This window comes from Rana temporaria, chromosome 6 (genome assembly GCF_905171775.1).
Source record: "Rana temporaria chromosome 6, aRanTem1.1, whole genome shotgun sequence".
Taxonomy (NCBI): domain Eukaryota; kingdom Metazoa; phylum Chordata; class Amphibia; order Anura; family Ranidae; genus Rana; species Rana temporaria.
The window spans coordinates 10,245,350-10,273,252 of record NC_053494.1 but is presented as its reverse complement, the minus strand read 5'-3'; the positions used below and the strand labels follow the sequence as shown (position 1 = coordinate 10,273,252).

At 49.3% G+C, this 27,903-nt stretch overlaps 1 protein-coding gene across 1 annotated transcript; it reads left to right on the top strand.

Moving 5' to 3' along the window:
- The first annotated feature begins 3,246 nt into the window (after positions 1-3,246).
- On the top strand, positions 3,247-26,302 carry LOC120943047 (serine/threonine-protein kinase NLK2). The gene is made up of 11 exons (XM_040356114.1): positions 3,247-3,533; positions 6,268-6,397; positions 8,884-8,939; positions 12,062-12,168; positions 14,363-14,448; positions 16,389-16,598; positions 17,692-17,793; positions 19,445-19,531; positions 21,836-22,034; positions 22,145-22,238; positions 24,560-26,302. The coding sequence occupies exons 1-11, from the start codon at positions 3,340-3,342 to the stop codon at positions 24,606-24,608; spliced, it is 1,314 nt and encodes a 437-aa protein (XP_040212048.1). The 5' UTR covers positions 3,247-3,339; the 3' UTR covers positions 24,609-26,302.
- Positions 26,303-27,903: the final 1,601 nt, after the last annotated feature.

Here is a 27,903-nt window from a genome sequence, read left to right as displayed (position 1 = left end):
CTTAGCAATGTCCTGGGAAAGCTTAGCAACATCCTGGGAGAGCTTAGCAACGTCCTGGGAGTCCTTAGCAACGTCCTGGGAGTGCTTAGCAACGTCCTGGGAGTGCTTAGCAACGTCCTGGGAGTGCTTAGCAACGTCCTGGGAGTCCTTAGCAACGTCCTGGGAGTGCTTAGCAATGTCCTGGGAAAGCTTAGCAACATCCTGGGAGAGCTTAGCAACGTCCTGGGAGTCCTTAGCAACGTCCTGGGAGTGCTTAGCAACATCCTGGGAGAGCTTAGCAACGTCCTGGGAGTCCTTAGCAACGTCCTGGGAGTCCTTAGCAACGTCCTGGGAGTCCTTAGCAACGTCCTGGGAGTGCTTAGCAATGTCCTGGGAGTCCTTAGCAACATCCTGGGAGTCCTTAGCAACGTCCTGGGAGTCCTTAGCAACGTCCTGGGAGTCCTTAGCAACGTCCTGGGAGTCCTTAGCAACGTCCTGGGAGTGCTTAGCAACGTCCTGGGAGTCCTTAGCAACGTCCTGGGAGTCCTTAGCAACGTCCTGGGAGTGCTTACTACAAGCTGGAGGGAGGCAGCTTCCATCTGAGGCTTCTCACACAGGCCCTTTACATACAGGTGATAATTCACACTACAAAGTAATAAAGACAGGAGGGGACTCTGGTTGTCGGACTCCATCTATAAACTGAAATACTCTGAGGGGAATGTAAAAAAAAACTGGGTCGGCTGTGGCAACCAATCAGATTCAGTCTTCAGCTTGTTCAGTTCAGCTTTGGAAATGAAAGCCAGAAGCTGATTGGTTGTTGTGCCCTTGTGAGGGTCGGGTGGGTGAGTCGGGGTCGTGTTGTGGATCCTGAGGACGTGGAGTCACCGTGTTGCTTAGGAACATTATTAGTGTCTGTTTTGTGAACATCCTTGGAAGTTTCCATGGCAACCAGAAATCCCGCCAGGCTTGGAGAGTCAGAGAGAGCAAATGATGGAGGAGAGAGGACGGAGCGACCAATCAGGGGACAGAGTTCTAAATGGCAAAATAATAGCTGGGCTTTGAATGGTTGCTAAGGGCAACACAGATACCTTCCATAGAGACACAATATATATAAGTATATTATACAGGGGTGTATAATATACAGGGGGGGTGTATTATACAGGGAGGGGGTGTATAATATACAGGGAGGGGGGTGTATATTATACAGGGAGGGGGGTGTATTATACAGGGAGGGGGGTATATATTATAAAGGGAGGGGGTGTATATTATACAGGGAGGGGGGTGTATTATACAGGGAGGGGGGTATATATTATACAGGGAGGGGGGTGTATATTATACAGGGAGGGGGGTGTATAATTTACAGGGAGGGGGTGTATAATATACAGGGGGGGGGGGGGTGTATATTATGCAGGGAGGGGGTGTATATTATACAGGGAGGGGGTGTATATTATAAAGGGAGGGGGGGTATATATTATACAGGGAGGGGTGTATATTATACAGGGAGGGGGGTGTATATTATAGAGGGAGGGGGGGTGTATATTATACAGGGAAGGGGGTGTATATTATACAGGGAGGGGGGTGTATATTATACAGGGAGGGGGGTGTATATTATGCAGGGAGGGGGGGTGTATATTATACAGGGAGGGGGGTGTATATTATGCAGGGAGGGGGTATATATTATACAGGGAGGGGGGTGTATATTATACAGGGAGGGGGGGTATATTATACAGGGAGGGGGTGTATATTATACAGGGAGGGGGGTGTATATTATACAGGGAGGGGGGTGTATATTATACAGGGAGGGGGTGTATAATATACAGGGGGGGGTGTATATTATGCAGGGAGGGGGTGTATATTATACAGGGAGGGGGGTGTATATTATACAGGGAGGGGGGTGTATATTATACAGGGAGGGGGGTGTATATTATGCAGGGAGGGGGGGTGTATATTATACAGGGAGGGGGGTGTATATTATGCAGGGAGGGGGTATATATTATACAGGGAGGGGGGTGTATATTATGCAGGGAGGGGGGGTATATTATACAGGGAGGGGGTGTATATTATACAGGGAGGGGGGTGTATATTATACAGGGAGGGGGGTGTATATTATACAGGGAGGGGGTGTATAATATACAGGGGGGGGTGTATATTATGCAGGGAGGGGGTGTATATTATACAGGGAGGGGGGTGTATATTATACAGGGAGGGGGGTGTATATTATACAGGGAGGGGGTGTATAATATACAGGGGGGGGGGTGTATATTATGCAGGGAGGGGGGTGTATATTATACAGGGAGGGGGGTGTATATTATAGAGGGAGGGGGGTGTATATTATACAGGGAGGGGGGTGTATTATACAGGGAGGGGGTGTATATTATACAGGGAGGGGGGGTATATATTATACAGGGAGGGGTGTATATTATACAGGGAGGGGGGTGTATATTATAGAGGGAGGGGGGGTGTATATTATACAGGGAGGGGGGTGTATATTATACAGGGAGGGGGGTGTATATTATACAGGGAGGGGGGGTGTATATTATGCAGGGAGGGGGGGTGTATATTATACAGGGAGGGGGGTGTATATTATGCAGGGAGGGGGGGGTGTATATTATGCAGGGAGGGGGGTATATATTATGCAGGGAGGGGGGGTATATATTATACAGGGAGGGGAATATATTATACAGGGAGGGGGGTGTATATTATACAGGGAGGGGGGTGTATATTATACAGGGAGGGGGTGTATATTATACAGGGGGGGTTATTACACAGTGACATAGATCAGAGAGATGTAATACAGTGACATATACATTAGTACACAATGACTTAGATCAGACAGTCATATATATATATATATATATACACACATAATACACAATTATATATACATTATTATACCAATTATATAATTATATATATTATACAGAGTGACACAACAGCAGTGATGTAAGGTGTATACATGGAAGGATTCTGATAGGTTGGGGCTGTACTGTGTATAGAGAAAAAGGCTCTGATTGGTGGAGAGTGTACATAGCATACTCTCCTATTGGTGCAGGTTGTGCAGTATACTCTCTGATTGGTGGAGGAGGATTATTATTCTCTCTTCCATCCCCCGGCTGTATACATTTGGGACAGGAGGAGGGGCTTAGAGGAAAAAAAGGCGGGGCTGGACAGCACACCGTAGCAGGGAGAGGGGCGTGTAAAGGCGGGACTCTGATGGAACGTGGGCGGGGCCTTGGCAGTACACCGAGAGGAGAAGAAGGAGGCGGGGTTATGGCAGACGCGCTGCATGCCGGGAGGCTGCATTGTTCCAGCTGATGCGGCACGGGGTCTCCCGGTCAGCAGGAGCAGGGAGCGGGGCCCATGGCGTTCCCGGGGCCCGGGCGCCCGGTGTGTAGCGGGGTGTTCGGGGGCCTCATCCAGCCGCCGCTGGCACAGAAGTTCTATTGCCACCCCGGGGGCACCAGCGGGGCATCTGTGCCAGCCTCCCCCCTTCCCCCACACCCTGAGCCCGAACCTGACAGACCCATCGGATACGGGGCCTTCGGGGTGGTCTGGTGAGTGAGGGGGAGGGGGGGATTCTGTAATGACACCCCTCAGATAATATCCGGGGGGGGGGGCTGTGTGTGTGATCATGTGACCTGTGGGGGTGGAACATCAGGTGTCCGGTGTGGGGTACAGGGGGGGGGGGGGAAATCAGGTGTCTGGTATGGGGGGGGGGAAATCAGGTGTCTGGTATGGGGGGGGACATCAGGTGACCGGGGGGGGGGGGGAATCGGATGACCTGTGTTGGGTACAGGAGGGGGGACATCAGGTGTCTGGTGGGGGGAATACGGGGGGGGGTATTGGGTGTCTGGTGTGGGGGTACAGGAGGGAAGTAAGGTGACTGTTGTGGGGAATACAGGGGGGACACCAGGTGACTGTTAGGGGGTATCATGTTACCAGGGGAGGGACAAAAGGTGACTGCTGTGTGGGGTGCAGGAGGGGGGACATCAGGTGTCTGGTGGGGTACATGGGTCACATAAGGTGTCTGATGTGGGGGCCACGTCAGGGATTACAGGGGCCCACATCGGGGAATACAGGGGGCCATGTCGGGTGACTGGTAGGGAGGTTTAGGGGTGACACCAGGTCACCTGGGGAGGGACAAAAGGTGACTGCTGCGGGGAGTGCAGGGTGTTAGGTGACCGGGGGGGGATATCAGATGACCTGTGTGGGGGGGGGATATCAGATGACCTGTGTGGGGGGGGGGGGGTTATTAGATGACCCCTGGGGACGTCTGGTGTGGGGAATACAGGGGATGTCAGGTGACCTGTCTGGGTACATGGGGGACATCAGGTGACCTGTGTGTGTGTGTGTGGGGGGGGGGGGGGGCGTCAGATGACCTGTGTGGGATACAGGAGGGGGGCCATCAGGTGTCTTGTGGGGTACATGGGGCACACCAGGTGTCCGATGTGGGGAAATTACGGGGGCATCAGGTGACCTGTGTGGGGGGCATCAGGTGTTTGTTTGGGGGAGGGGACGGGGGGGCGTCTCGTGGTTTAGGTGGGACATGAGGCTTAGGGGGGACATCGGGTGTCCGGTGGGAGGGATACTGAGGTGACAGGTAACCCCTGTGGGAGTGGACACTTTAAGTAAACATTTAATTTCTGTGGTATTTGGGGGGGGGGGGGGGGTATGCACAGTGAAGGATTTGTGAGGGGTATTTGGAGGTACATTGGGGTATACATGGTGAAGGATTTGGGGTACCCCGGGGTATGGAAGGTGAGGTATTTGGGGACACCCTGTGGTATGGAGTTTGCAGAGCTCTGTATGAACTTTGTATGTTGGGGGGTCCGGGCTCCTTGCTGTGCGCTGCACCCTGGACTGGTGCGGTGGGTTAGAGGGTGCAGCACCCCGTATATAACAGGACTGAGGTGCTACAGATGGCAGTAAAATTGGCTGAGCTCTGTGGCACAGTAGTGGGAAGGGGGCGTGCCCAGTGGTTGGCATATAAACAACTGGCAGAGATCGGGCTCAGATCGGCATTTGTATTATTGGTAATTATGATAAGCGGTTGCTGTGACACCCGGGGTCACCGTGGCATCCCTGGTAGGATAGTCTGTGGTGGGCACATGATGGCTGATGTTTCCCACCCGTCATCACCTAATCTCATGACGTCTGTGGGGATTGAAGATGGGTGTGTGGCCGGTGCCGGCCCTGGCCGTGTCCTTGTGAGGTCCCATTTCCCAGTCGGTGTTATCAGTTCCCATGGCGGGAAGATAGCCGTCATTCTGGAGTTTTGTGTGATTTGGGATTTCTGTGATCTGAGTGCTGGGAGAGCCCCTCGGCTGTATTTCCAAATATCAGACATTTACCCCCCCCCCCAAACATCTTCTGAGACCAAACTGCCCACAAAGTGAGAGGTGGCACTAGTTGGCTCCTGACTTCCATTGTTCACATACTTCAACAGTGAGCTCTCCCTGCTGTAATTCCAGCACAGGGGTGGTGGGAACTCCTCATAATGGGCACAGCGGGTGTACAGACCCGGGAACTCAGCACAGGGACGGTGGGAACCCCTCATAATGGGCACAGCAGGTGTACAGACCCGGGAACGTAGCACAGGGACGGTGGGAACCCCTCATAATGGGCACAGCAGGTGTACAGACCCGGGAACTCGGCACAGGGATGGTGGGAACCCCTCATAATGGGCACAGCAGGTGTACAGACCCGGGAACTCAGCACAGGGACGGTGGGAACCCCTCATAATGGGCACAGCAGGTGTACAGACCCAGGAACGTAGCACAGGGACGGTGGGAACCCCTCATAATGGGCACAGCAGGTGTACAGACCCGGGTACTTCGGCACAGGGATGGTGGGAACTCCTCATAATGGGCACAGCGGGTGTACAGACCCGGGAACTCGGCACAGGGATGGTGGGAACCCTCATAATGGGCACAGCGGGTGTACAGACCCGGGAACTCAGCACAGGGATGGTGGGAACCCTCATAATGGGCACAGCGGGTGTACAGACCCGGGAACTCGGCACAGGGATGGTGGGAACCCCTCATAATGGGCACAGCAGGTGTACAGACCCGGGAATAACCAGTGCTGATTTAAACACAGGTACCAGGTGTGACCCATACAGGGTGTACCACACGGAGGTGTTGGCTGTTTTTTTTTTTTGGTAGGTGTGTCAGTGTGAGGAAAAAAGGGGCAAAGGGTAGCAGGAAGAGAAGTGCCCCTTGTATGTGGTGGGAAGCCTGGTGACGATGCCTCTTGCAGATCTGTAATTGTTTTCTTTGTACTCGGCAGGTCAGTGACAGACCCTCGCGATGGCAAACGCGTCGCCCTCAAGAAGATGCCAAATGTCTTCCAGAACCTGGTGTCTTGCAAGCGGGTCTTCAGGGAACTGAAAATGCTCTGCTTCTTCAAACACGACAACGTAAGGAGCGGGCCACTGTGCCCCCTTGGGCTGTTGGGGCCCCAGCTTGGGTGTGTAGATGACTATAGCATTGGCAGTCTGTGATGGGTTCAGGTTGGCAATTCTGAGCATCTTATACCCGGGGGGGGGGGGATACAATATAGAGTAGGGTTGTCCCGATACTAGTATTGGTATCGGGACCGATACTGAGCATTTGCGCGAGTACTTGTACTCGCGCAAATGCTCCCGATGCCTGACTACATGTATGTGGCCCCGCCCCTTAAACAGCCCAATCATTGGCTGGATAGCTACTGGGTCCCGCCCACCCCTGACATCACAATGAATTTGTCAGCTCCTCTCTCTCTATACAGTTTCACACACCGCGGCGCTGCAGAGAGCATTCAGTTTCACAGTTACACCATCGGCTGTGAACCCTGCCAATGCCAACCAGTGCCATCTGCCAATCGATGGCACCTGCAAAAAAAATGATGCCTAAAATGGGCAAAAAAAAAAAAAATCGGCATCATATCGGCCGCCCCAATTTCTAAATATGGGCATTGGCCAGAGAAAAACTCATATCGGTCGACCTCTACACTGGAATACAATTGTATGTGGATCATTGACCTGTGATATTCCACCCTCAGTTTTTTAAGCAGCTGATGTAATTACTTTGAGTATGCGGCTTGTTTATCCTTTAATCCTTGCCTAGGTTCCGATTTAAGCCGGTGCTATGATTGCGTCCGCGGGTTTCCTGGTGCAGAGTGGCTTCCTTGCAGTGTCCTATGTGCATGTAGGGACTAGAGTTGTGCTACATAGTAGTAGTTCCGCAACAGCTGGAGGGCCGTAGTTTGAGGATCCCTGGTCTGAGCTATGTGGTGTCCATGGTTAAAGTGGAGTTACTCCCGGAATTTTTATTTTTTTTTCATTAAAACACTCATGGAAACATTTAAAAAAACATTTAGGCGGAAAAAAAATAATGTACTTGCCAGAAACGCTGTGTTGCTATGCAAGCGTCCTAATCTGCCCTTTCCTATACCGTGGGCCTCCTAGGTCACTTCTGAGCTCCTGAGAAATGATGATCCCCCGCCCGCTGTGTCCCAGAAGAGAAGCTGGCCATTCGCAAAGCGGCGCGCGGCCCACGCAGTAGGAAATGGGCAGTGAAGCCGCACGGCTCCATTGCCGGTGCATTGCCACGAAATGAGATTTGCCATCGGATGAGATGGTCCGCCTCCATCACATCCTATTGGCTCACTCCTGTCACGTGACATATTTAAACGTCAAGTATCGACTCAGCTGGGCTATCATAGGGAGAGGATCTCCTCTCCCTGTGATAGCTGAAGCTGCACGGAGCTGGTGCACGGAGCTATTTGCGTAGTGGTGCGCCTGCGCACTACTACTTTACCTGCACCCGATGCTCTACTTTCTGTTCCCCGTTCCCTGAGCCTTAACGGGGGACGGGGAGTAGAGCTGCGGGCGCGGGGTGTAGTTAGCGCTGGCAGGAGGCATGCTGACAGCGCTATCGGGCATTGGGATCCCGATAGCGCTGTGGATCTATCGCGATCGCGGGGAGGCATGACAGCGCTATCGGGCAGAGGGATCCCGATATCGCTGTAGATCCCGAAGTGACATTGTAATAAAGGAGAACATTTATTAGCCTAGTAAATGTATGAGCTTCTGTGGCCCGATTCCGCTCTCGGAATCGGGCCACAGAGGCCATGTGAGCTCCGTGCACCAGCTCCGTGCAGCTTCAGCTATCACAGGGAGAGGAGATCCTCTCCCTATGATAGCCTAGCTGAGACTGATGTTCGCGTCGATACTTGACATTTAAATATGTCACGTGACAGGAGTGAGCCAATAGGATGTGATGGAGGCGGACCATCTCATCCGATGGCAAATCTCATTTCGTGGCAATGCACCGGTTTCCCTTAGTTAGAATGTCGGCCCCGGCACCCGATCCGCGGCCGACATCGCGGGCTCCCTGGACAGGTAAGTATCCTTTATTAAAAGTCAGCCGCTACAGTGTTTGTAGCGGCTGACTTTTAAATTGAAAAAATGTTGCGGGTGAAACATTGCTTTTGAGCGTGAATCCTGAAAAAGCGATCAGCAGCGAAACGCGTTTATTCCATACGCTTAACACTGTATTGGTTTTGTACGATTGCGATTTTACTGTTGATGGCTCTTCATTTTTTTTAAATGTGATACAATAAAATGTTTTTATACTATTGAAGGTTCTCTGCTCTCTCATTTGTTGGCACAATTCAAGTCCCTTTCCCTGAGGTTGTTTGTCCCCCCCCCCCCCCCCCCTAATTTAGGATGTGGCCCTCCCTCTTACAGGGTTATGTTTGTATTTTTTGGTATATTGCTTTTACAAACACTTTAAACTGACTGGTTGTCGCCTGTAATCTACACCCCATTGGATAAGCCAGGCTGCTCATAGCGTTATTGAATGTATGAATGGAGACCACTATGACTTACTGTGACCCCCCCCCCCCCGTCTTGTTTTCTAGGTCCTGTCTGCCCTGGATATCCTGCAGCCCCCTCAGATTGATTGCTTCGAAGAGATGTATCTTTTATGAGGACAAGGCCTTGTGGGGAGGGTTATGGAAATTGATGTGTGTTGCTTGGCCTCTAGTTTGTGGATTCAGAAGGCCGAGTCGCCTACAAGGGGGGGGGGGGAGACTGACCATTTTAGAAGGCTGTAATGAGGATCAGTCCATCCACATTTGGTGAAAACAAATGCTATAAAGAGGTAGTGAACCGCATTCCCCCCCCCCCCCCCCCCCCCCCCCAAAAAAAATGGGGCCCCAGGCATTTTAAAGTGGAGTTCCACCCATAAAATTATCTTTGCACTATTCAGCAGCAATAAACCTAAGCAACAAAATTTTATTTTTTCTTGACTGTTGCTAGGGGGTGCCTTGTAATCTCCGGCGGAGGCTCTTTACCACGTGATCAGCCGTGTCCAATCACGGCTGATCTAGATGTAAACAGGAAGAGCTGTGCATCGTCTTTTCCTCCCTCGCGTCTGATAGACATGAGTAGAGGAGAGCCGATCGGCTGCTCTCCTGATAGTTTATCAGCGCAGCCCCCACCCTCTGAAGATTAGCTGTTATTGGCCACAGCTAATAGCACATTGTGTGTGTGTGTGTGTGTGTGGTGGGCTATCTTAATAGCATCATGGGCCCCTGGGCCAAGTAATTCTCTGGGGCCCCTACAGTGGAGACGGTGCAGGTAAACAGACATCAAGTAGGTAGGAGGCAGACAAGTGGAGCTCCACATTAACTACATGAACAATCATTCTGTACAGCAAAGAGTGTGAAAATACTACAAACATAAACATAAAAGTAACAAAGCTGTCCTGTGCATATAATATATTTGCTAGAATGATGCCTCCCCAGCACTCTGACCCCTCTACACCCCAGATATCCCCCCAGCACTCTGACCCCTCTACACCCCAGATATCCCCCCAGCACTCTGACCCCTCTACACCCCAGATATCCCCCCAGCACTCTGACCCCTCTACACCCCAGATATCCCCCCAGCACTCTGACCCCTCTACACCCCAGATATCCCCCCAGCACTCTGACCCCTCTACACCCCAGATATCCCCCCAGCACTCTGACCCCTCTACACCCCAGATATCCCCCCAGCACTCTGACCCCTCTACACCCCAGATATCCCCCCCAGCACTCTGACCCCTCTACATCCCAGATATCCCCCCAGCACTCTGACCCCTCTACACCCCAGATATCCCCCCAGCACTCTGACCCCTCTACACTCCAGATATCCCCCCCCCCCAGCACTCTGATCCCTCTACACCCCAGATATCCCCCCAGCACTCTGACCCCTCTACACCCCAGATATCTCCCCAGCACTCTGACCCCTCTACACCCCAGATATCCCCCCAGCACTCTGACCCCTCTACACCCCAGATATCCCTCCCAGCGCTCTGACCCCTCTACACCCCAGATATCCCTCCCAGCGCTCTGACCCCTCTACATCCCAGATATCCCCCCAGCACTCTGACCCCTCTACACCCCAGATATCCCCCCAGCACTCTGTCCCCTCTACACCCCAGATATCCCCCCAGCACTCTGACCCCTCTACACCCCAGATATCCCCCCAGCACTCTGACCCCTCTACACCCTAGATATCCCCCCCAACACTCTGACCCCTCTACACCCCAGATATCCCCCCAGCACTCTGTCCCCTCTACACCCCAGATATCCCCCCAGCACTCTGTCCCCTCTACACCCCAGATATCCCCCCAGCACTCTGACCCCTCTACACCCCAGATATCCCTCCCAGCGCTCTGACCCCTCTACACCCCAGATATCCCCCCAGCACTCTGTCCCCTCTACACCCCAGATATCCCCCCAGCACTCTGACCCCTCTACACCCCAGATATCCCTCCCAGCGCTCTGACCCCTCTACACCCCAGATATCCCTCCCAGCGCTCTGACCCCTCTACACCCCAGATATCCCTCCCAGCGCTCTGACCCCTCTACACCCCAGATATCCCTCCCAGCACTCTGACCCCTCTACACCCCAGATATCCCCCCCAGCACTCTGACCCCTCTACACCCCAGATATCCTCCCAGCACTCTGACCCCTCTACACCCCAGATATCCTCCCAGCACTCTGACCCCTCTACACCCCAGATATCCCCCCAGCACTCTGACCCCTCTACACCCCAGATATCCCCCCAGCACTCTGACCCCTCTACACCCCAGATATCCCCCCAGCACTCTGACCCCTCTACACCCCAGATATCCCTCCCAGCACTCTGACCCCTCTACACCCCAGCACTCTGACCCCTCTACACCCCAGATATCCCTCCCAGCACTCTGACCCCTCTACACCCCAGCACTCTGACCCCTCTACACCCCAGATATCCCTCCTAGCACTCTGACCCCTCTACACCCCAGATATCCCCCCCAGCACTCTGACCCCTCTACACCCCAGATATCCCCCCAGCACTCTGACCCCTCTACACCCCAGATATCCCCCCAGCACTCTGACCCCTCTACACCCAAGATATCACCCCAGATATCCCCCCAGCACTCTGACCCCTCTACACCCCAGATATCCCCCCCAGCACTCTGACCCCTCTACACCCAAGATATCCCCCCCAGCACTCTGACCCCTCTACACCCAAGATATCCCACCAGCAGTCTGACCCCTCTACACCCCAGATATCCCCCCAGCACTCTGACCCCTCTACACCCCAGATATCCCCCCAGCACTCTGACCCCTCTACACCCCAGATATCCCCCCCAGCACTCTGACCCCTCTACACCCAAGATATCCCACCAGCACTCTGACCCCTCTACACCCCAGCACTCTGACCCCTCTACACCCCAGATATCCTCCCAGCACTCTGACCCCTCTAAATCCCAGATATCCCCCCCCCAACACTCTGACCCCTCTACACCCCAGATATCCCCCCCCCCAGCGCTTTGACCCCTGTACAACCCAAATATTCCCCCCAGCGCTCTTACCCCTCTACACCCCAGATATCACCCCCAGCGCTCTGACCCCTGTGCCTGTGTGAAAAGCCTTGGATGGAAGCAGTGTCCTGTTTTAGGGGAAGTGCTGTTGAGTTTTAGTGTCGCCGTCCCAAATGGCATTGTTTTTGCTCTCTCCCTCATCCAATCGTTATGATCTTTCACTTTCTGACCTCATCAGATATGTGATCACAGAGCTCATGCAGACTGACCTGCACAAGGTGATCGTGTCCCCACAGCCGCTCAGCGCCGACCATATCAAGGTCTTCCTGTACCAGATTCTGCGAGGTGAGAGATGCTGGAGGCCACAAGTGTATTTATTCCTGATTTATATTGTTATTATGCTGATTTACTGACACAGCTGTGTGTCCTGCTTTCCTTCATTTCCTATCCATAGATTGGGTGCCACAGGGACAGGAAGTGAGGGGGAATCTTTTCAGTAGAACCTCAGACCGCAACAAAAAAAAATGCATGAAATGGGCTTTATATGCATTCATGTGTGTGAACTGCATTTCTTGTAGAGCAGGGGGTCTCAAACTGGTGGCCCTCCAGCTGTTGTAAAACAAGTCCCATGAGACAATGCAAGGCTGATAGTTACAAGCATGACTCGCAGAGGCATGATGGGACTTGTAGTTTTGCAACAGCTGGAGGGCCACCAGGTTGAGACCCCTGCTGTAAAGGATAATACCGTGACTCTGGCATTACTTTCAGAGTGCAGAGCCAGCTCTATGACCTCCCTTTACCCCACTGTGGTACAGTTGTGTCTAGGGGTGCAACGAATCACAGGTGATCCGAACGGGTCACCCCCTTCAGATCGGCACACACTGTGATCCGCAGATGGCCGCGGCTCCGGAGCTAGGCTGAAGCCGCGGCCTTTCCTAACGTTATGGCCGCAGCTTCGGCCTACCTCCGGAGCCGCGGCCATAACATTAGGAAAAGCCGTGGCTTCGGCCTAGCTCCGGAGCCGCGGCCATCTTGGTACACCCGGCAGCGACCCTCCTCCTCTGTTTACACCCACAGAGGAGGAGGAGCCCGCAGTCGTGGCCGTGGGACACACCTCTGGAAGTGTCTGTACTACCTGAGGGAGGGGGGGGGGGTTGTCTTGCCTGAGGGGGGGGGGGGGTGTCTGTCGGTACTACATTGGGGGGGACGGGACATATGTCTGCACTGAGGGGGGACTATAGTTGGTGGGGGGGTGACACCATTTTTTTCTGCACTGGGTGACACCAACCCTAGTGAAGCCACTGCAGTGGGGGAGATGTGGATATTACAGTGGGGGGGATGTGGATCTTATAGTGGGGGGGAGAGATGTGGATATTATAGTGGGGGGGAGAGATGTGGATATTACAGTGGGGGAGAATTTCTTTTTTCGGATCGGCAAAAAAAAAAAATGATCCGATCCGTGACTCCTGATCCGAGGAACGATCCGAACCGTGAGTTTTTTGATCCGTTACACCCCTAGTTGTGTCACAGCCCCCTCCCAGTCTGCAGTGAAGAATTGGCACCTAATTAAGGTCTCCACTCTGCACGCTTTGCTCCTGCCAGCAAGCGTCTAGTGACCTGACAGACCTTGTAGCGTCGCTCCGAGCAAGAGTGCGGTATGCTTCCTGATACTCAGGAATGGGGGTATAGGTGTCAAATCTCACACATCCAGAGCAGTGGCGGTTGGTGAAATATTTGTAGGGGGGGGGCGTGGGGCAAACCGTGCACCCACAGGCGCTTCCTGATTGGCCACTGAGGAGAATCCGTATTAATTCACTATTGTCGCACAACTGGGTGGGCTCAGAGCGCAGTGCTCCCAATCCAAAACACTTTTTTGGAGCCTCTGGCTTCAATTTGTGCTTAAAAAAAAAAAAAAAAAGTTTGGAATCCGCTCTCCATGTAGATTAGGAGGCTAGGCGCATTGATATGGGGGGGGGGCAGTGCCCCTGCACCCCCTATGGAAGGGCTGCCACTGAGCCAGAGGTGCCAGTAGAAAAGGCAAAGTGTATGTGACGGCCTCCACTACCGCTGCTCCACTGACCATGGTTCTGACACATTTCACTCCGCCTTGGGCGAGGCGAAACATGCCGGGGACATGGTAAGTGAAGCAGCGCTATCTGAGGCCGTCACATACACTTTACATAGACCAGGCTGGGTGAGCGGCGTCTTAAATTTTTTTCTTTTTACTAGCAAGCATCTAGTGTTAGATTGGCAGCATTGTGCAATGCCAGTGGGCCCTTTGCTGCCAGCCCTACCCAGTGTGAGACCTGTTGTACAATTGTGGGAGTCGAATAGGCATTCGCATTAAGGTGCCTTTTTACTGATCACATTTGAGGATTTTATCTGTAGTTATGTGTCTGAACGATGGTGGGAGGGAGAAAAATGGAGGCGGGACCACATCAGAACCAATCGTAACTAATTTTCATGAATAACCAGAAGAGGAATAATTGCTATGGAGCACCTGAACTGATGTTTAACTTTTCTTTTGTTGTCCCTGCAGGGCTGAAGTACTTGCACTCCGCTGGGATCCTGCACAGAGACATCAAGCCAGGAAACTTGCTGGTCAACAGCAACTGTGTGCTCAAGGTGCGATTTCTCCCCCCCCATGGTTCTCAACCTCAGTGCTCAAGTACCCGAAACAGGCCATGTTTTGCGACTTTCTCTTAAATAAAAGCGCTGTCCAAAATACCAATCTATAGACTCTGATTTAAAGTAACTGTGCAATATAAATGGGGAGAACCTGTGGTACGTGGCCTGTGGGGGGATTTAGGACTGAGGGTGAGAACCACTGGTGTAGACTGAACTGTCATTGTACTCTATCCACCCAACCTCCAGAAGATTTGCACCCCCCTTCATGACCATGTTTTGCTTTTTGCCACTGTGCTACTTTAATTGACAATTGCGTGGTCAGGCAACGCTCTACACAACCTAAGCTTTATATCATTTCATTGTTTCCCACAAATGGAGCTTCCTTTTGTTGGTATTTTGTTTTATCTCTGCGTTTTTTTTTTTTTTTTTTTTGCACAAAAAAAACCTCCTTTCAAACCGTTTTTTATTGCTTTCTGCTATAAAACATATCAATAAAAAATCAAATTTCTTCATAAATTTAGGCCAATATGCATTCTGCTACATATTTTTGGTAACAAAAAAAAAAATCACAATAACCGTATATTGATTGGTTTCTGCAAACGTTGTAGCGTCTACGAACTTTGGTATATGTGTGTTTTACCAAAAATATGTAGCAGAATACATATAGGCCTAAATTTATGAAGAAATTTTTTTTTTTTTTTTGCACAGTGATTAGAGAGAGAGAAAGAGATATCTGTTTTTTTTCTTATAGCACCATAAAAATATCGTGGGTTTGTATCTTATTTTTTAATATATAACAAAAAAAATAAACTTCAGTGGCGATCAAGTACCATTTTGTCTGCAGGAGAAAAATATAATATATATATATATATATATATATATATATATATATATATATATATTTATCTATCTATCTATCTATCTATCTATCTATCTATCTATCTATCTATCTATCTATCTATCTATCTATCTATCTATCTATCTATCTATCTATCTATCTATCTATCTATCTATCTATCTCTGCACAATTGCCAGTTAAAGTAGTGCAGTGCTAAAGGGCAAAAAAAGGTCCAGGTCTTTGAAGGGGGGTAAAACCTTCCGAAAGTCCGGCACTTAAACTTTATTAGCCAGATTCATAGAGAGTTACGTCGTCGTAACTCTGAACCTACGCCAGCGTTAATTTTAAGCGTATTCTGGAAACCAGATACGCTTAAATTAGGCTAAGATACGAGCGGCGTAAGTCTCCTACGCCGTCGTATCTTAAAGTGTAATTTTTAGGCTGGCCGCTAGGTGGCGCTTCCGTTGAGTTCGGCGTAGAATATGTAAATGACTAGATACGCCGATTCACGAACGTACGTGCGCCCATCGCAGTAAAGAAACGCTGTTTCCGTAAGAGATGCGCCGCGTAAAGATAAAGCTGCCCCCTAGTAGGCGTAGTCAATGTTTAAGTATGGCCACCGTTCCCGCGTCGAAATTTGAAAATTTTGCGTAAGTTGTCCGTGAATAGGGCTGGACGTAATTTACGTTAACGTCAAAACCAATACGTCCTTGCGACGTACTTTGGAGCAATGCACACTGGGATATGTACACGGACGGCGCATGCGCCGTTCGTAAAACGTCAATCACGTCGGGTCACATGTAATTAACATAAAACGCGCCCCCCCATCCTCATTTGAATTAGGCGCGCTTACGCTGGCCGCATTTACGCTAAGCTGCCGTAAGTTAGGAGGCAAGTACTTTGTGAATACAGTACTTGCCTTTCTGACTTAAGGCGGCGTAGAGTAAATACGATACGCCGCCTTAAAGTTGCGGCGCCGTCAATGAATCTAGGTATATATCTTTGAACTAACTTTGCCCCAAAGCTCAGTGACTGGCTCCATCCGCACATCCCGCCTGTCTCTCTAATCTGCCTGCTTTTCCTCCGTGTCTCTGCGCAGATCTGTGACTTCGGTTTGGCTCGGGTAGAGGAACCGGACGAGTCTCAGCACATGACCCAGGAAGTGGTGACCCAGTACTACCGGGCCCCGGAGATCCTTATGGGAAGCCGGCATTACCAAAACGCCATTGACATCTGGTCCGTGGGCTGTATCTTCGCTGAGCTGCTGGGGAGGAGGATCCTGTTCCAGGCCCAAAGCCCCATCCAACAGGTATGAGTGGTGGCGCGATCGGAGTTCAGCCCTCATTTATTCCAAATGGGGGCCTTACAAGACTAACTTTTTCCTGTTTAGCATGTCTGTCTAAGCGTGGTGGGGGGGGGCGGAGAGAGACTATAAAAATGTGGGGGCTGCTTGTAGTCTTGTGATTTAAGTGTGGCTGACCAGATCCTCCCTGTCCATAGTTCTCCCTGAAAGATCAGTCTTTCTGTACACACAGTTGGGGTTAATTTACTAAAATTGGAGCGTGCAAATTCTGGTGCAGCTCTGCATAGAAACCAATCGGCTTCCAGGTTTTATTGTCAACGGCTTAATTAAACATGCTGAAGCTAGAAGCTGATTGGCTACCATGCATGTCTGTACCAGATTTTGATTGCTCCAGTCTTATTAAAGGGGTGGTTCACCCTAAAAAATACTTTTTTTTTATTACACTGGCCCCCCACATTACAATACGATTAAGGCTATTATTTTTTTTTTTTTATGCTGTACATACCTTTGTACAGCATATTCACCCGTGGCATCCGGGTTGCGAGTCCCGCGGGAGTGGGCGTTCCTCACATGCTGGTGAGTGACGTTTTGCCCAAAAACGAGCTCCTCCCCCCGTCGCGTAAGCCGCGTCACGATTGGCGAAAGGAGCCGAACGGCGATGCGCATGCGCAGTATAGCGCCGACTCGCCGTTCGGCTCCTTTCGCCAACCGTGACGCGGCTTACGCGACGGGGGGGGGGGGGCTCGTTTTTGGTCAAAACGTCAATCACAGACATGTTAGGAACGCCCACCCCCGCGGGACTCGCAAGCCGGATGCCACGGGTGAATATGCTGTACAAAGGTATGTACAGCATCAAAAAAAAAATAGCCTTAATCGTATTGTAATGTGGGGGGCAAGTGTAATACTAAAAAAGTAGTTTTTAGGGTGAACCACCCCTTTAAATCTCCCCTTTTGTGTTTATAGCAAATGAAAAGGAGTTTGGTTACATGTATCCTGGATTGTGTGTGTGTGTGTGTGTGTGTGTGTGTGTGCTTTATTTATATATATATATATATATATATATAATTTTGTCAACTGACCACCTTCTATTTCTAACCAGCTGGACCTGATCACAGACCTCCTGGGAACGCCGCCTCTTACTGCCATGCGGTCCGCCTGCGAGGGAGCCAGAGCCCACATTCTACGAGGCCCCCACAAGCCGGTAATTTATCACAAAGGAACCCTAGGGAATGGAGTTTGGCCATTAAAAGCCAATCCAGTACTTACAGTGCCTTCAAAAAGTATTCATACCCCTTGAAATTTGCCAAGTTTTTGTCATGTTGCAACCAAAAACGTAAATGTATTTTATTGGGATTTTATGTGATGGACCAACACAAAGTGTCACATAATTGTGAAGTGGAAGGAAAATTATAAATGGGCTTTCAAATTAATTTTATTTTTTATTTTTTTACAAATAAAGATCTAAAGTGTGGGGAGGGGGGGGGATTTGTATTCAGCCCCCTTTACTCTGATACCCCTAACTAAGATCTAGTGGAACCAATTGCCTTCAGAAGTCACCTAATTGGTAAATTGAATCCACCTGTGTGTAAAAATACAGCTGTGCTGTGAAGCCTTCAGAGGTTTGTTGGAGAACCTTGAACAAGCCACATAATGAAGGCCAAGGAACACACCAGACAGGTCAGCGATAAAGTTGTGGAGAAGTATAAAGCAGGGTTAGGTTATTAAAAAAAAAAAAAATCCCAAGCTTTGAATATCTCACGGAGCTCTGTTCAATCCATGGTCGGAAATGGAAAGAGTATGGCACGACTGCAAACTCACCAAGACATGGCCGTCCACCTAAACTGACCGGGCCGGGCAAGGAGAGCATTCATCAGAGAAGCAGCCAAGAGGCCCATGGTAACTCTGGAGGAGCTGCAGAGATCCACAGCTCAGGGGGGAGAATCTGTCCACAAGACAACTATTAGTCGTGCTCTCCACAAATCTGCCCTTTATGGAAGAGTGACAAGAAGAAAGACATTGGTGAAAGAAAGACATAATAAGTCTTGTTTGCGAGAAGCCATGTGGGGGGAGGGGACACAGCAAACATGTGGAAGAAGGTGCTCTGGTCAGATGAGACCAAAATTATAAAGCAAAGCGCTATGTGTGGCGTAAAACTAACACTGCACATCACCCTGAACACACCATCCCTACCGTGAAACATGGTGGCGGCAGCATCATGTGGTGGGGATGCTTTTTTTTAATCAGGGACAGGGAAGCTGGTCAGAGTTGATGGGAAGATGGATGGAGCCAAATACAGGACAATCTTAGAAGGAAACCTGTTAGAGTCTGCAAAAGACTTGGGACTGGGGGGAGGTTCACCTTCCAGCAGGACAACGACCCAAAACATACAGCCAGAGCTACAATGGAATGGTTTATATCAAAGCCTATTCATGTGTTAGAATGGCCCAGTCACAGTCCAGACCTAAATCACATTGAGAATCTGTGGCAAGACTTGAAAATTGCTGATCACAGACGCTCTCCATCCAATCTGACAGAGCTTGAGATATTTTGCACAGAAGAATGGTCAGAAATGTTCCTCTCTAGATGTGCAAAGCTGGTAGAGACATCCCCAAAAGACTTTTAGAGAAAGGGGGTTCTACAAAGTATTGACTCCGGGGGGCGCCATACAAACGTACAGCACACTTTTCACATCTTTATTTGTAAAAGATAATTTTCCTTCCACTGACAGAATTTAGAATAATACTTTAATGTGGACACTGACGGCAGAAATGTTACTTTTTTTAGTCCAGTGAAGTGCTGCATGTTGGTGACAGGTCCTCTTTAGCTCACTGTTCTCTTCTGTCTCTTGGCAGCCATCTCTCTCTGTCCTGTATATGCTGTCTGGTGAAGCCACTCATGAAGCCGTTCACCTCCTGTGCCGAATGCTGCTGTTTGATCCGGTGAGTTGTCCTCTGCAGGTCCACATCTTCCAAAGTGTCGCCCCTTTTTAGAGCGCCGCATTGTACCAACACCAGGGCCGTAGGGCTTCCTTTGCAACTGCCGAAAATTCTTAGATATTGTTTTTATTGCACACTTTTTTTTTTACCCTGAAAATAGAGGGTAAAACTGTATACGCAGGGGGCTGTGGAAATTTTTTTTTTTTTTTAAACTTCCCTATTAAGTTGGGGGTGTGTGTTATACACCGATATATACCGTATTTTCCGGCGTATAAGACGACTTTCTAACCCCTTAAAGTCTTCTTAAAAGTCGGGGGTAGTCTTATACGCCGGTAACCTAACATCCCTTACCTTATCCTAAGGCCCCGTACAGACGAGCGGACAGTCCGATGAAAACGGTCCGGCGGACCGTTTTCATTGGACATGTCCACTGGGAGATTTCGGTCTGATGGCTGTACACACCATCAAACCGAAATCCGCGCGGACAGAGAACGCGGTGACGTAGACGACACCGACGTTCTCTATCGCGCAAGTTCAATTTCTTTCCACGCATGCGTCGAATCAATTCGACGCATGCGCGGGATTTCTGTCCGCTGGTTAGACGTACTAACCAGCGGACATGTACACCGGACAGCTTCCCAGCGGACATGTTTCTTGGCATGCTAAGAAACATTTGTCCGCTGGAAATCTGTCCGCTAGCCTGTACACACGATCGGATCTGTCCGCTGACACTGGTCGGCGGACCAGTTTCAGCAGACATGTCCGGTCGTGTGTACGAGGCCTAAGAGATGCAGAATCGCGGCCGTACGTTTTTTCAAAAGCTGCGTCTTCCGTTCCGTGATAGGCGGAACACTCAGCTTCCCAGGAGGCACTGTGTTCAGTGTCCGCCTATCACAGAGGCCCTCTCGTCCTGTGTTTAGTGTCCGCCTATCACGAAGGCCCTCTCGTCCTCGGACGAGAGGGCCTCCGTGATAGGCAAACACTGAACACAGTGCCTCCTGGGAAGCTGAGTGTTCCGCCTATCACGGAACAGAAGACGTAGGAGGCGCGGCTTTTGAAAAAACGTACGGCCGCGATTCTGCATGTCTTAGGATACGGTAAGGGCACAGCGAGTCTGGCATGTAATGGGGCACAGTCTGGCATGTAATGGTGGCACCGTGAGGCGAGGCATGACTAGTAGGGGGTAGTCTTATACGGCGAGTATATCCCAAAACCAACATTTTGGCGTCTTATACGCCGGCAAATACGGTACGTACTTCTAAAAGGCTTATTTATTTTTTAGAGTACGGTTAATGTGAGGGGTGTACTCACTTTTGTGAGATACTGTATGATAAAAAAAAATAGAGCACTGTTTGAGTGGGAAATGGAAGGTTTTACTTTTATCTCTGAGTTGGTGGACCCATGGCAGAAATGTAAATATGTACATGAGGCTTTTATTGGTATGCTATTTTTGCTTAAGGGGCCAGTTCACACTACCGCAACGAGGCGTCGGCAGCAAAGCACCTCCACTGCTCCTGCCCATTAAAAAGAATGGGCAGCGCGGCCGAACCAACGCCCTGCTGAAGCGGGTGATTTGCGGGTGGTTTTAACCCTTTTTCAGCTGCTAGCGGGTGTTAAAAGCACCCCGCTAGCAGCCTAATACCTCCGCAAAAACGACGACGCTTTGCTGCCGACGCCTCGTTGTGAAAAGGCTCTAAAGACTGTTTTTGCCCAATTGGCAGGCCCATAGCAGAAATGTCCGTATGCTTCCTGGTCCATAAGGGATGTACAGTTGGGGAAAGCTGACCTGTAAAGACTTTTACTCAGTACACTATGAATAACCAGCTAAGGTTATTTTTACTATAGGGCACAGGTGTCAAACACAAGGCCCGCGGGCTGAATCCGGCCCTCCAGGCTATTTCCTGTGGCCCTTGCACCTCTCCTGCAGCTGAAGGAGAGCTCCAGTCCTCCTCTGGTCCTACTCCAGACCCTTACTTTCTGCTTTCAAGCAATGCATCCAGCTTCTTCCCAGCAGCAGCATAAGGAAAAGGGGGGGTGCACTGTGATGTAAGGGAGAGTGGGGGACTCAACTTTTGATGGTGGGGGGGCTCTTGACATCTAATGTAAGGGGAGGGAATGCGCTGGACATCTAATCTTTCAGATACAACCGGCCCTTTTGAGGGCAATCGTAATGCTGATGCGGCCCACCATGAAATTGAGTTTGACACCCCGGCTATAGATAGTCTCCTATCCTGACCCCACAGCATCAGGAAGCCGTATAGTTAGAGCTCTGCGGTCTTATCCAATGACGTCTCCTTCTTCTTGTAGGCAAAGAGGATCTCGGCTAAGGATGCCTTGGCCCACCCTTACCTGGAAGAAGGTCGTCTCCGTTACCACACATGTATGTGTCACTGCTGCTACTCCGTGTCGTCTGGCCGTGTCTACACCGCTGATTTCGAGCCCACGGCCACCGACCGATTCGATGACTCGTATGAGAAGAGCCTGACTTCCGTCTGGCAGGTCAAAGGTGAGAGACATTGCTGACTTCTGCTGTGTGCTTTGGGGGGGAAGGGGGGGGGTTTTAAAGTCGGAGGTTGTCGGGCATAGACTCATGGTATCTGTGTTCTGTCCATACAGAGCTGGTTCATCGCTTCATCACAGACCAACAACAGGGAAAACGGCCCCCGCTGTGTATAAACCCCCACTCTGCCGCGTTTAAAACCTTTATCAGGTAAGCCATGCTTTTCTACGCCAAATCTGTTCTCCTGTCTTCCTTTTTTGACATGCTAAAGCTAGAATCGGACCTCCCTTGAGTTTTTTTTTTTTTTCTATCTATCTCCATCTCTATCTATCTCTATCTATCTCTATCTATCTCTCTATATCCATCTCTCTATCTCTCTCTATATCCATCTCTCTATCTCTCTCTATATCCATCTCTCTATCTCTCTCCATCTGTCTGTATGTATATTGGGTATCCTATAAACAGATATACACCATTGCCATTATATATATATTAGTGCTGTCAAACGATTAAAATTTTTAATCGCGATTAATGTCATAGTTAACTCACGATTAATCGCTCTAATTTATGACGAATTTCCCCACAAATATCGCACAATTCTGCAAGTGATTATAATTTATTATCGCTGTTTTCTAGCTGATCTAAAACCATTTTTGACATAAAGGGACACTTTTGGACAATCTACAGTTTTCAGGCAGAAAGAATAGTTTTTATTTCATAAAAGAACATGTAGGGCACTGGGCAGACCACTAGGGACAAGGGGGGGGTGTATTTTTTACATACAGTACTGTAATCTATAAGATTACAGTATACTGTGTGTATTGTGTTTGTTTACTTTTTTAAATTTGGCGCCGTTCTCCGCTCCCGTGCGTCGTAACGTCGCAGGGAACGGAGCTCGGCGTCACACAGGCACTGTGAATCGAGCGAGGAGGACCCGCCGAGCGAGGAGGACCCGCCAAGCAAGGAGGACCCGCTTGATCACACAGCGGGGTGGCATCGCTGGATCCAGGGACAAGGTGAGTAACTTGTCTGTGAATCCAGCGAAAAGGTAAGCCGCGCCGCGCCGCTGCACACTCTGCATGTCCACCCGAGGGCTCCTGCGTTAATCGCGCGACAAAAATATTGACGGCGTTAACACCGTTAATATCGTGTTTAACGCACAGCCCTAATAAATAAAATATATATATATATATATATATATATATATATATATATATATATATATATATATATATATATATATATATATATATATATATATATATATATATATATTCCTATTTCTTTATCTTGAATATACTGTCTATAAAGTTTTCTCAATCAGTATATCAAGGATCCCAAAATTATTGTCCAGACTCATACAAACTAACAAACATAAATCCAAATAGCCCTACCCCTACTCACCCCCCCAAAAAACAAAATTCGCAACAATTCAACACTGGGAAGGGGGGCATCCAGGCAATACAAAAATCACCCATTACACGAAAAATGTGAATCAATGGCACTATACCATCCTCTCGGCACGCCTAATGGCTATGCAAATCCCGAAGGCATGGCAGTGAGGCTTTGCATCATGGCGAATGTAGCACAGCATGCTGAGTTGACAGGCAGTACCCCCAGTCATACTTGACCATTAAAGTCAAATGGGAGCGTGCCATAACTTTGAGCCAAGCGCTTGGCACATTAACCCCATTATAAACTTTTTCGTCAAACTAAAAAAAAAAAAAAAAAAACAGGCAATCGGGTAGCGCCAGAGTCCCCACCTTAAACACTGCATAGTTTTTAGGTGTCTCTGAAGGCAAGATCTGAAGGCAAGATATGTTTTTACTTTTTTTTTTTAGCAGAGCTCCACCCAAAATGAAAGCACCACTTGTTCACACCCCTTTTTTGGAGGGGGAGACGGGAGTGTACCCGCTCCCACTTTAGGCTAAAATTGGCGCTCTACATGCATGTCCGGCTGATCGGTTCTCAGTTTTCATTGAACAGATAGCAGTGACTTTGGTCACTGGCTCTCTGCTTTGCCCCTTTAGTGCTCATTGGAGCGCTGGGCTGGGGAGGGGTCTGAGCGGTGTGCTGAGAGGCTGAGTCAGGCATCTAGGTGGATTCCAACATTATTGTGGGGATCTCTGCAGAACCTGGACCATTTCTGTGTTGTGACCAGTACATCCGCCAACGGTGGACTGCAACTGAATTTCGGTCACAAGAGTCCAGAACTAAGAGTTCTCCTGTGACCCACAGGGGAAGTTTTGCCAAAAGAGTTTTGGCCAGATTTCTTTCAGCATTAATGTTTGCATTAGGTGAAGTTCTTACTCCTGTACTGTGTACATGTATTTATGTCTTACCGATTTCATATTTTTGTGTTTTCTGATAATGTGGTCACAACCCCTCTGCTGGTGCAACCTGTGTTCATTTGTGATTTCACTCTGGTTCAGAGTCAGACCCCATTACTGTGACATCACTGGGGCTTAGTCAGACCCCATTACTGTACCCTTTTTCCAGCACTTCACTTTCTTTGTGTCTTTCTTTGTCAGGTCCACGGCATGGCATTCCTCAAAAGTTTCCAAGAAAGAGGAAAGATGAACAGAATCCTCCTAAAGCTCTGGATATTGGGGACAAAGTCTGAGAAACCAGCTCCGGCTGTTATCCGTTCACGGCATGAAGTTACCCGACTGTCCTTCCACTGCTGTACATGAGATAGTCCCTACCCCCTGTACTCTTGCTCATTCCTTGCCTCTCCCCTTTTACGTTCCTCCTATTTCTCTCTCTGTACCGCTTCGTAATGCTCTGGTTAAGGACTGTACATTTTTATTTCCAGAATCCTGTGCCCCCTCCCCCAATGGGGGGGGTGATAAGGTGGCAGTGATTGGCCGAGGGACGTCATTATGGATAAAGGACGCTGTAAATATTTTCTATACAGAGATTCCTCTGCCTTGTCCAGCTAACCCCTCCCACTATCACTGCCTCACAGGAGCCTCGCCTACCTTGGCTCCACCCCTGACCGATAGCGGGTGTGCTACTTTTGTAGCGTTTTATCGTGGTGTTTGCTATACACAGCCAAAATGTCACTACTTTCCAGAGGGGAGGTGTGCTCCGACCCACAGATCCGTCTAATGCATCACTTCCTGTATGTTGTGTTTTTAACCTCCTTCTTTTTTAATTTTTATTTTATTTTTCGCTGTGTAAAGTGTCTTTGTGCTTGTTCAGCCAGTAACTAGGATCCGGGCAAATTAATAGGCTTGGACGTTGGTTACCGACGCTACAGGTCCACTCTGGAGCAGTGCACTTTGGGAAGAGATTGGTGTTGGAGAATAAGTGGCAGCCTGCCCCCTGTGTGACCTGGCAGGGCAAGCCTTGTGATTGGACCCCCATCCTATACCTCCCCTCCAGTCACCGTTTCCCAATTTCCTTTTAGATAGACAGTGTCCCAATGGACTCTGTTGTAATGGCAGTTAGAGGAGTGACCTTTTTTTTCATTGGCTGGGACCTCTGGCTTGCATGACTTGGCTGGCAGTTGGATCCGGCAATCGTTTCAGATGAAGGCTGCCAAATTGTGCAGGTTTAATGATCCGACCACCTGTCCATATATTACAGACCATGTTTGACTGCTGTCCGGGCTGCGCAGTGGGCGTGGGTTTCTCCCTCTGTGGCAAGACTGCCGTCTTGTGGTCATTGGGTGATTTTTATATATATTTTTGACTTCACAATTCCTGGTATCGCTGCTATTTCTGTGGTCAGTGGGGTGATGGGACAATGGAGGATTTTAAATCCTGTACAATGCAATTGATTGCACATCAGAAAGGTTCAAAATGATTGCCATCTAGTGGACACCGAACAATATTGCAGTGAGGGCACCCCCCCCCCCCTCCTTATAATGGTGTTGCCTCCAGTAGACACTGAATGGTGTTGAAGCAAAGGGCATCACCTTCCTATAATGCTGCTGTTTCCCATCTAATAGACACTGAAGGGATTTGCATTAGAAGACCATGCCCCCCACTTTATGGTGGTTTGTTGCCATCTTGGTGGACACCGAGTGCTATTGCAGTAGAGGGCATTCCCCTCCCTATAATGCTGTTGATTGCCAGCTAGTGGACACTGAACAGCCTTGCAGTAGAGGCATAACCTTCCTAATATGCCACCTAAAGGTAACTGAGGTAGAGGCCATCTTCCTAATATGCCATCTAAAGGCTACCGAATGGCATTGCAGTTGAGGGTATTGCCTCCCTATAATGCCGTTTTTGGTTGCCATCTAGTGGACATTGAATAATTTTGCATTAGAGGACATTGCTTCCCTTTTTAATAATGTTGGTTGCCATCTAGTTGACACTGAATGGCCTTGCATTAGAGGGCCTCACCTTACTAATATGCCATGTTAAAGATACTGAATGGCACAGCAGTAGGAGGCACTGCCTTTTCTAATATGCCATCCAAAGGATACTGCAGTATAGGGCATCACCTTCCTAATATGTCATCTACAGGGTACTGAATGGCATTGCAGAAGGGGGTCATCAACTTTCTAATATGATGGTGTTGCAGTAGGGGGGGCATCAACTTTCTAATATAATGGCATTGCAGTAGGGGGCATTGCCTTTTCTAATATGCCATCTAGAGGATACTGCAGTATAGGGCTTCGCCTTCCAAAGGATACTGAATGGCATTGCAGTAGGGGGCATCAACTTTCTAATATGCCATCTAAAGCGATGGTCTCCAAACTGCGGCTCCGGGTGCCAGATGTGGCCCTTTGCTTGTCTTTATCTGGCCCTTGGCACTATTCCCCCTACTGACACCATGAATGGGGTACGAATATCCTCATTGCTATCAACAATGAGACACTATTTATCCCATTAAAACCAATGTTGGTGCACTGATGCCAGGGCATTTTCTACTCTCATTGGTCACAGTCCAGCCCCCCTAAAGCCTCAAGGACCGTAAACTGGCCCTTTGCTTGGAAAGTTTGGAGACCCCCAATCTAAAGGATACTGAAATATAGGGCATCACCTTCTTAATATGCTATCTATAGATCCTGAATGGCATTTCAGTAGAGGGCATCTCCTTCCTAATATGCCATCTATAGATCCTGAATGGCATTGCAGTAGAGGGCATCACCTTCCTAATATGCCATCTATAGATCCTGAATGGCATTGCAGTAGAGGGCATCACCTTCCTAATATGCCATCTAAAGGATACTGAGGTAGAGGGCATCATTTTCCTAATATGCCATCTATAGATCCTGAATGGCATTGCAGTTGAGGGCATTTCCTCCCTATAATGCTGTTGTTGGTTGCCATCTAGTGGACATTGACTGGTCTCGCCTTCCTAATATGCCATCTAAAAATACTGAATGGTATTGCAGTAGGGGGCATCGCCTTTTCTAATATGCCATCTGAAGTATAAGGCATTGCCTTCCTAATATAGATCCTGAATGGCATTGCAATAGGGGCCATCAACTTTCTAATATGCCAGCTCAAGGATACCGAAGTATAGGGCATCACCTCCCTAATACAGATCCTGAATGGCATTGCAGTAGAGGGCCTCACCTTCCTCATATGTCATCTAAAGGATACTACATGGCATTGCAGTAGGGGGCATTGCCTTTTCTAATATGCCATCTAAAGGATACTGAAGTATAGGGCATGCCTTTCTCATATGTATTTTAAAGGATTCTGAAAGGCACTGCGGTAGAGGGCATCACGTCCCTATATTGCTGTTGATTTCCCTCTATATACCATCCAATACACTGGATGGTATTGCAGTAGAAGGCACTGTCTCCTTATAATGCTGTTGAGTGCCATCTTGTGGACACTAAGTGACATTGCAGTAGTGGGCATTGCCTTCCTATAGTTGAGAGGTATCTTGATATAGCGCGGTCTTACCCCGA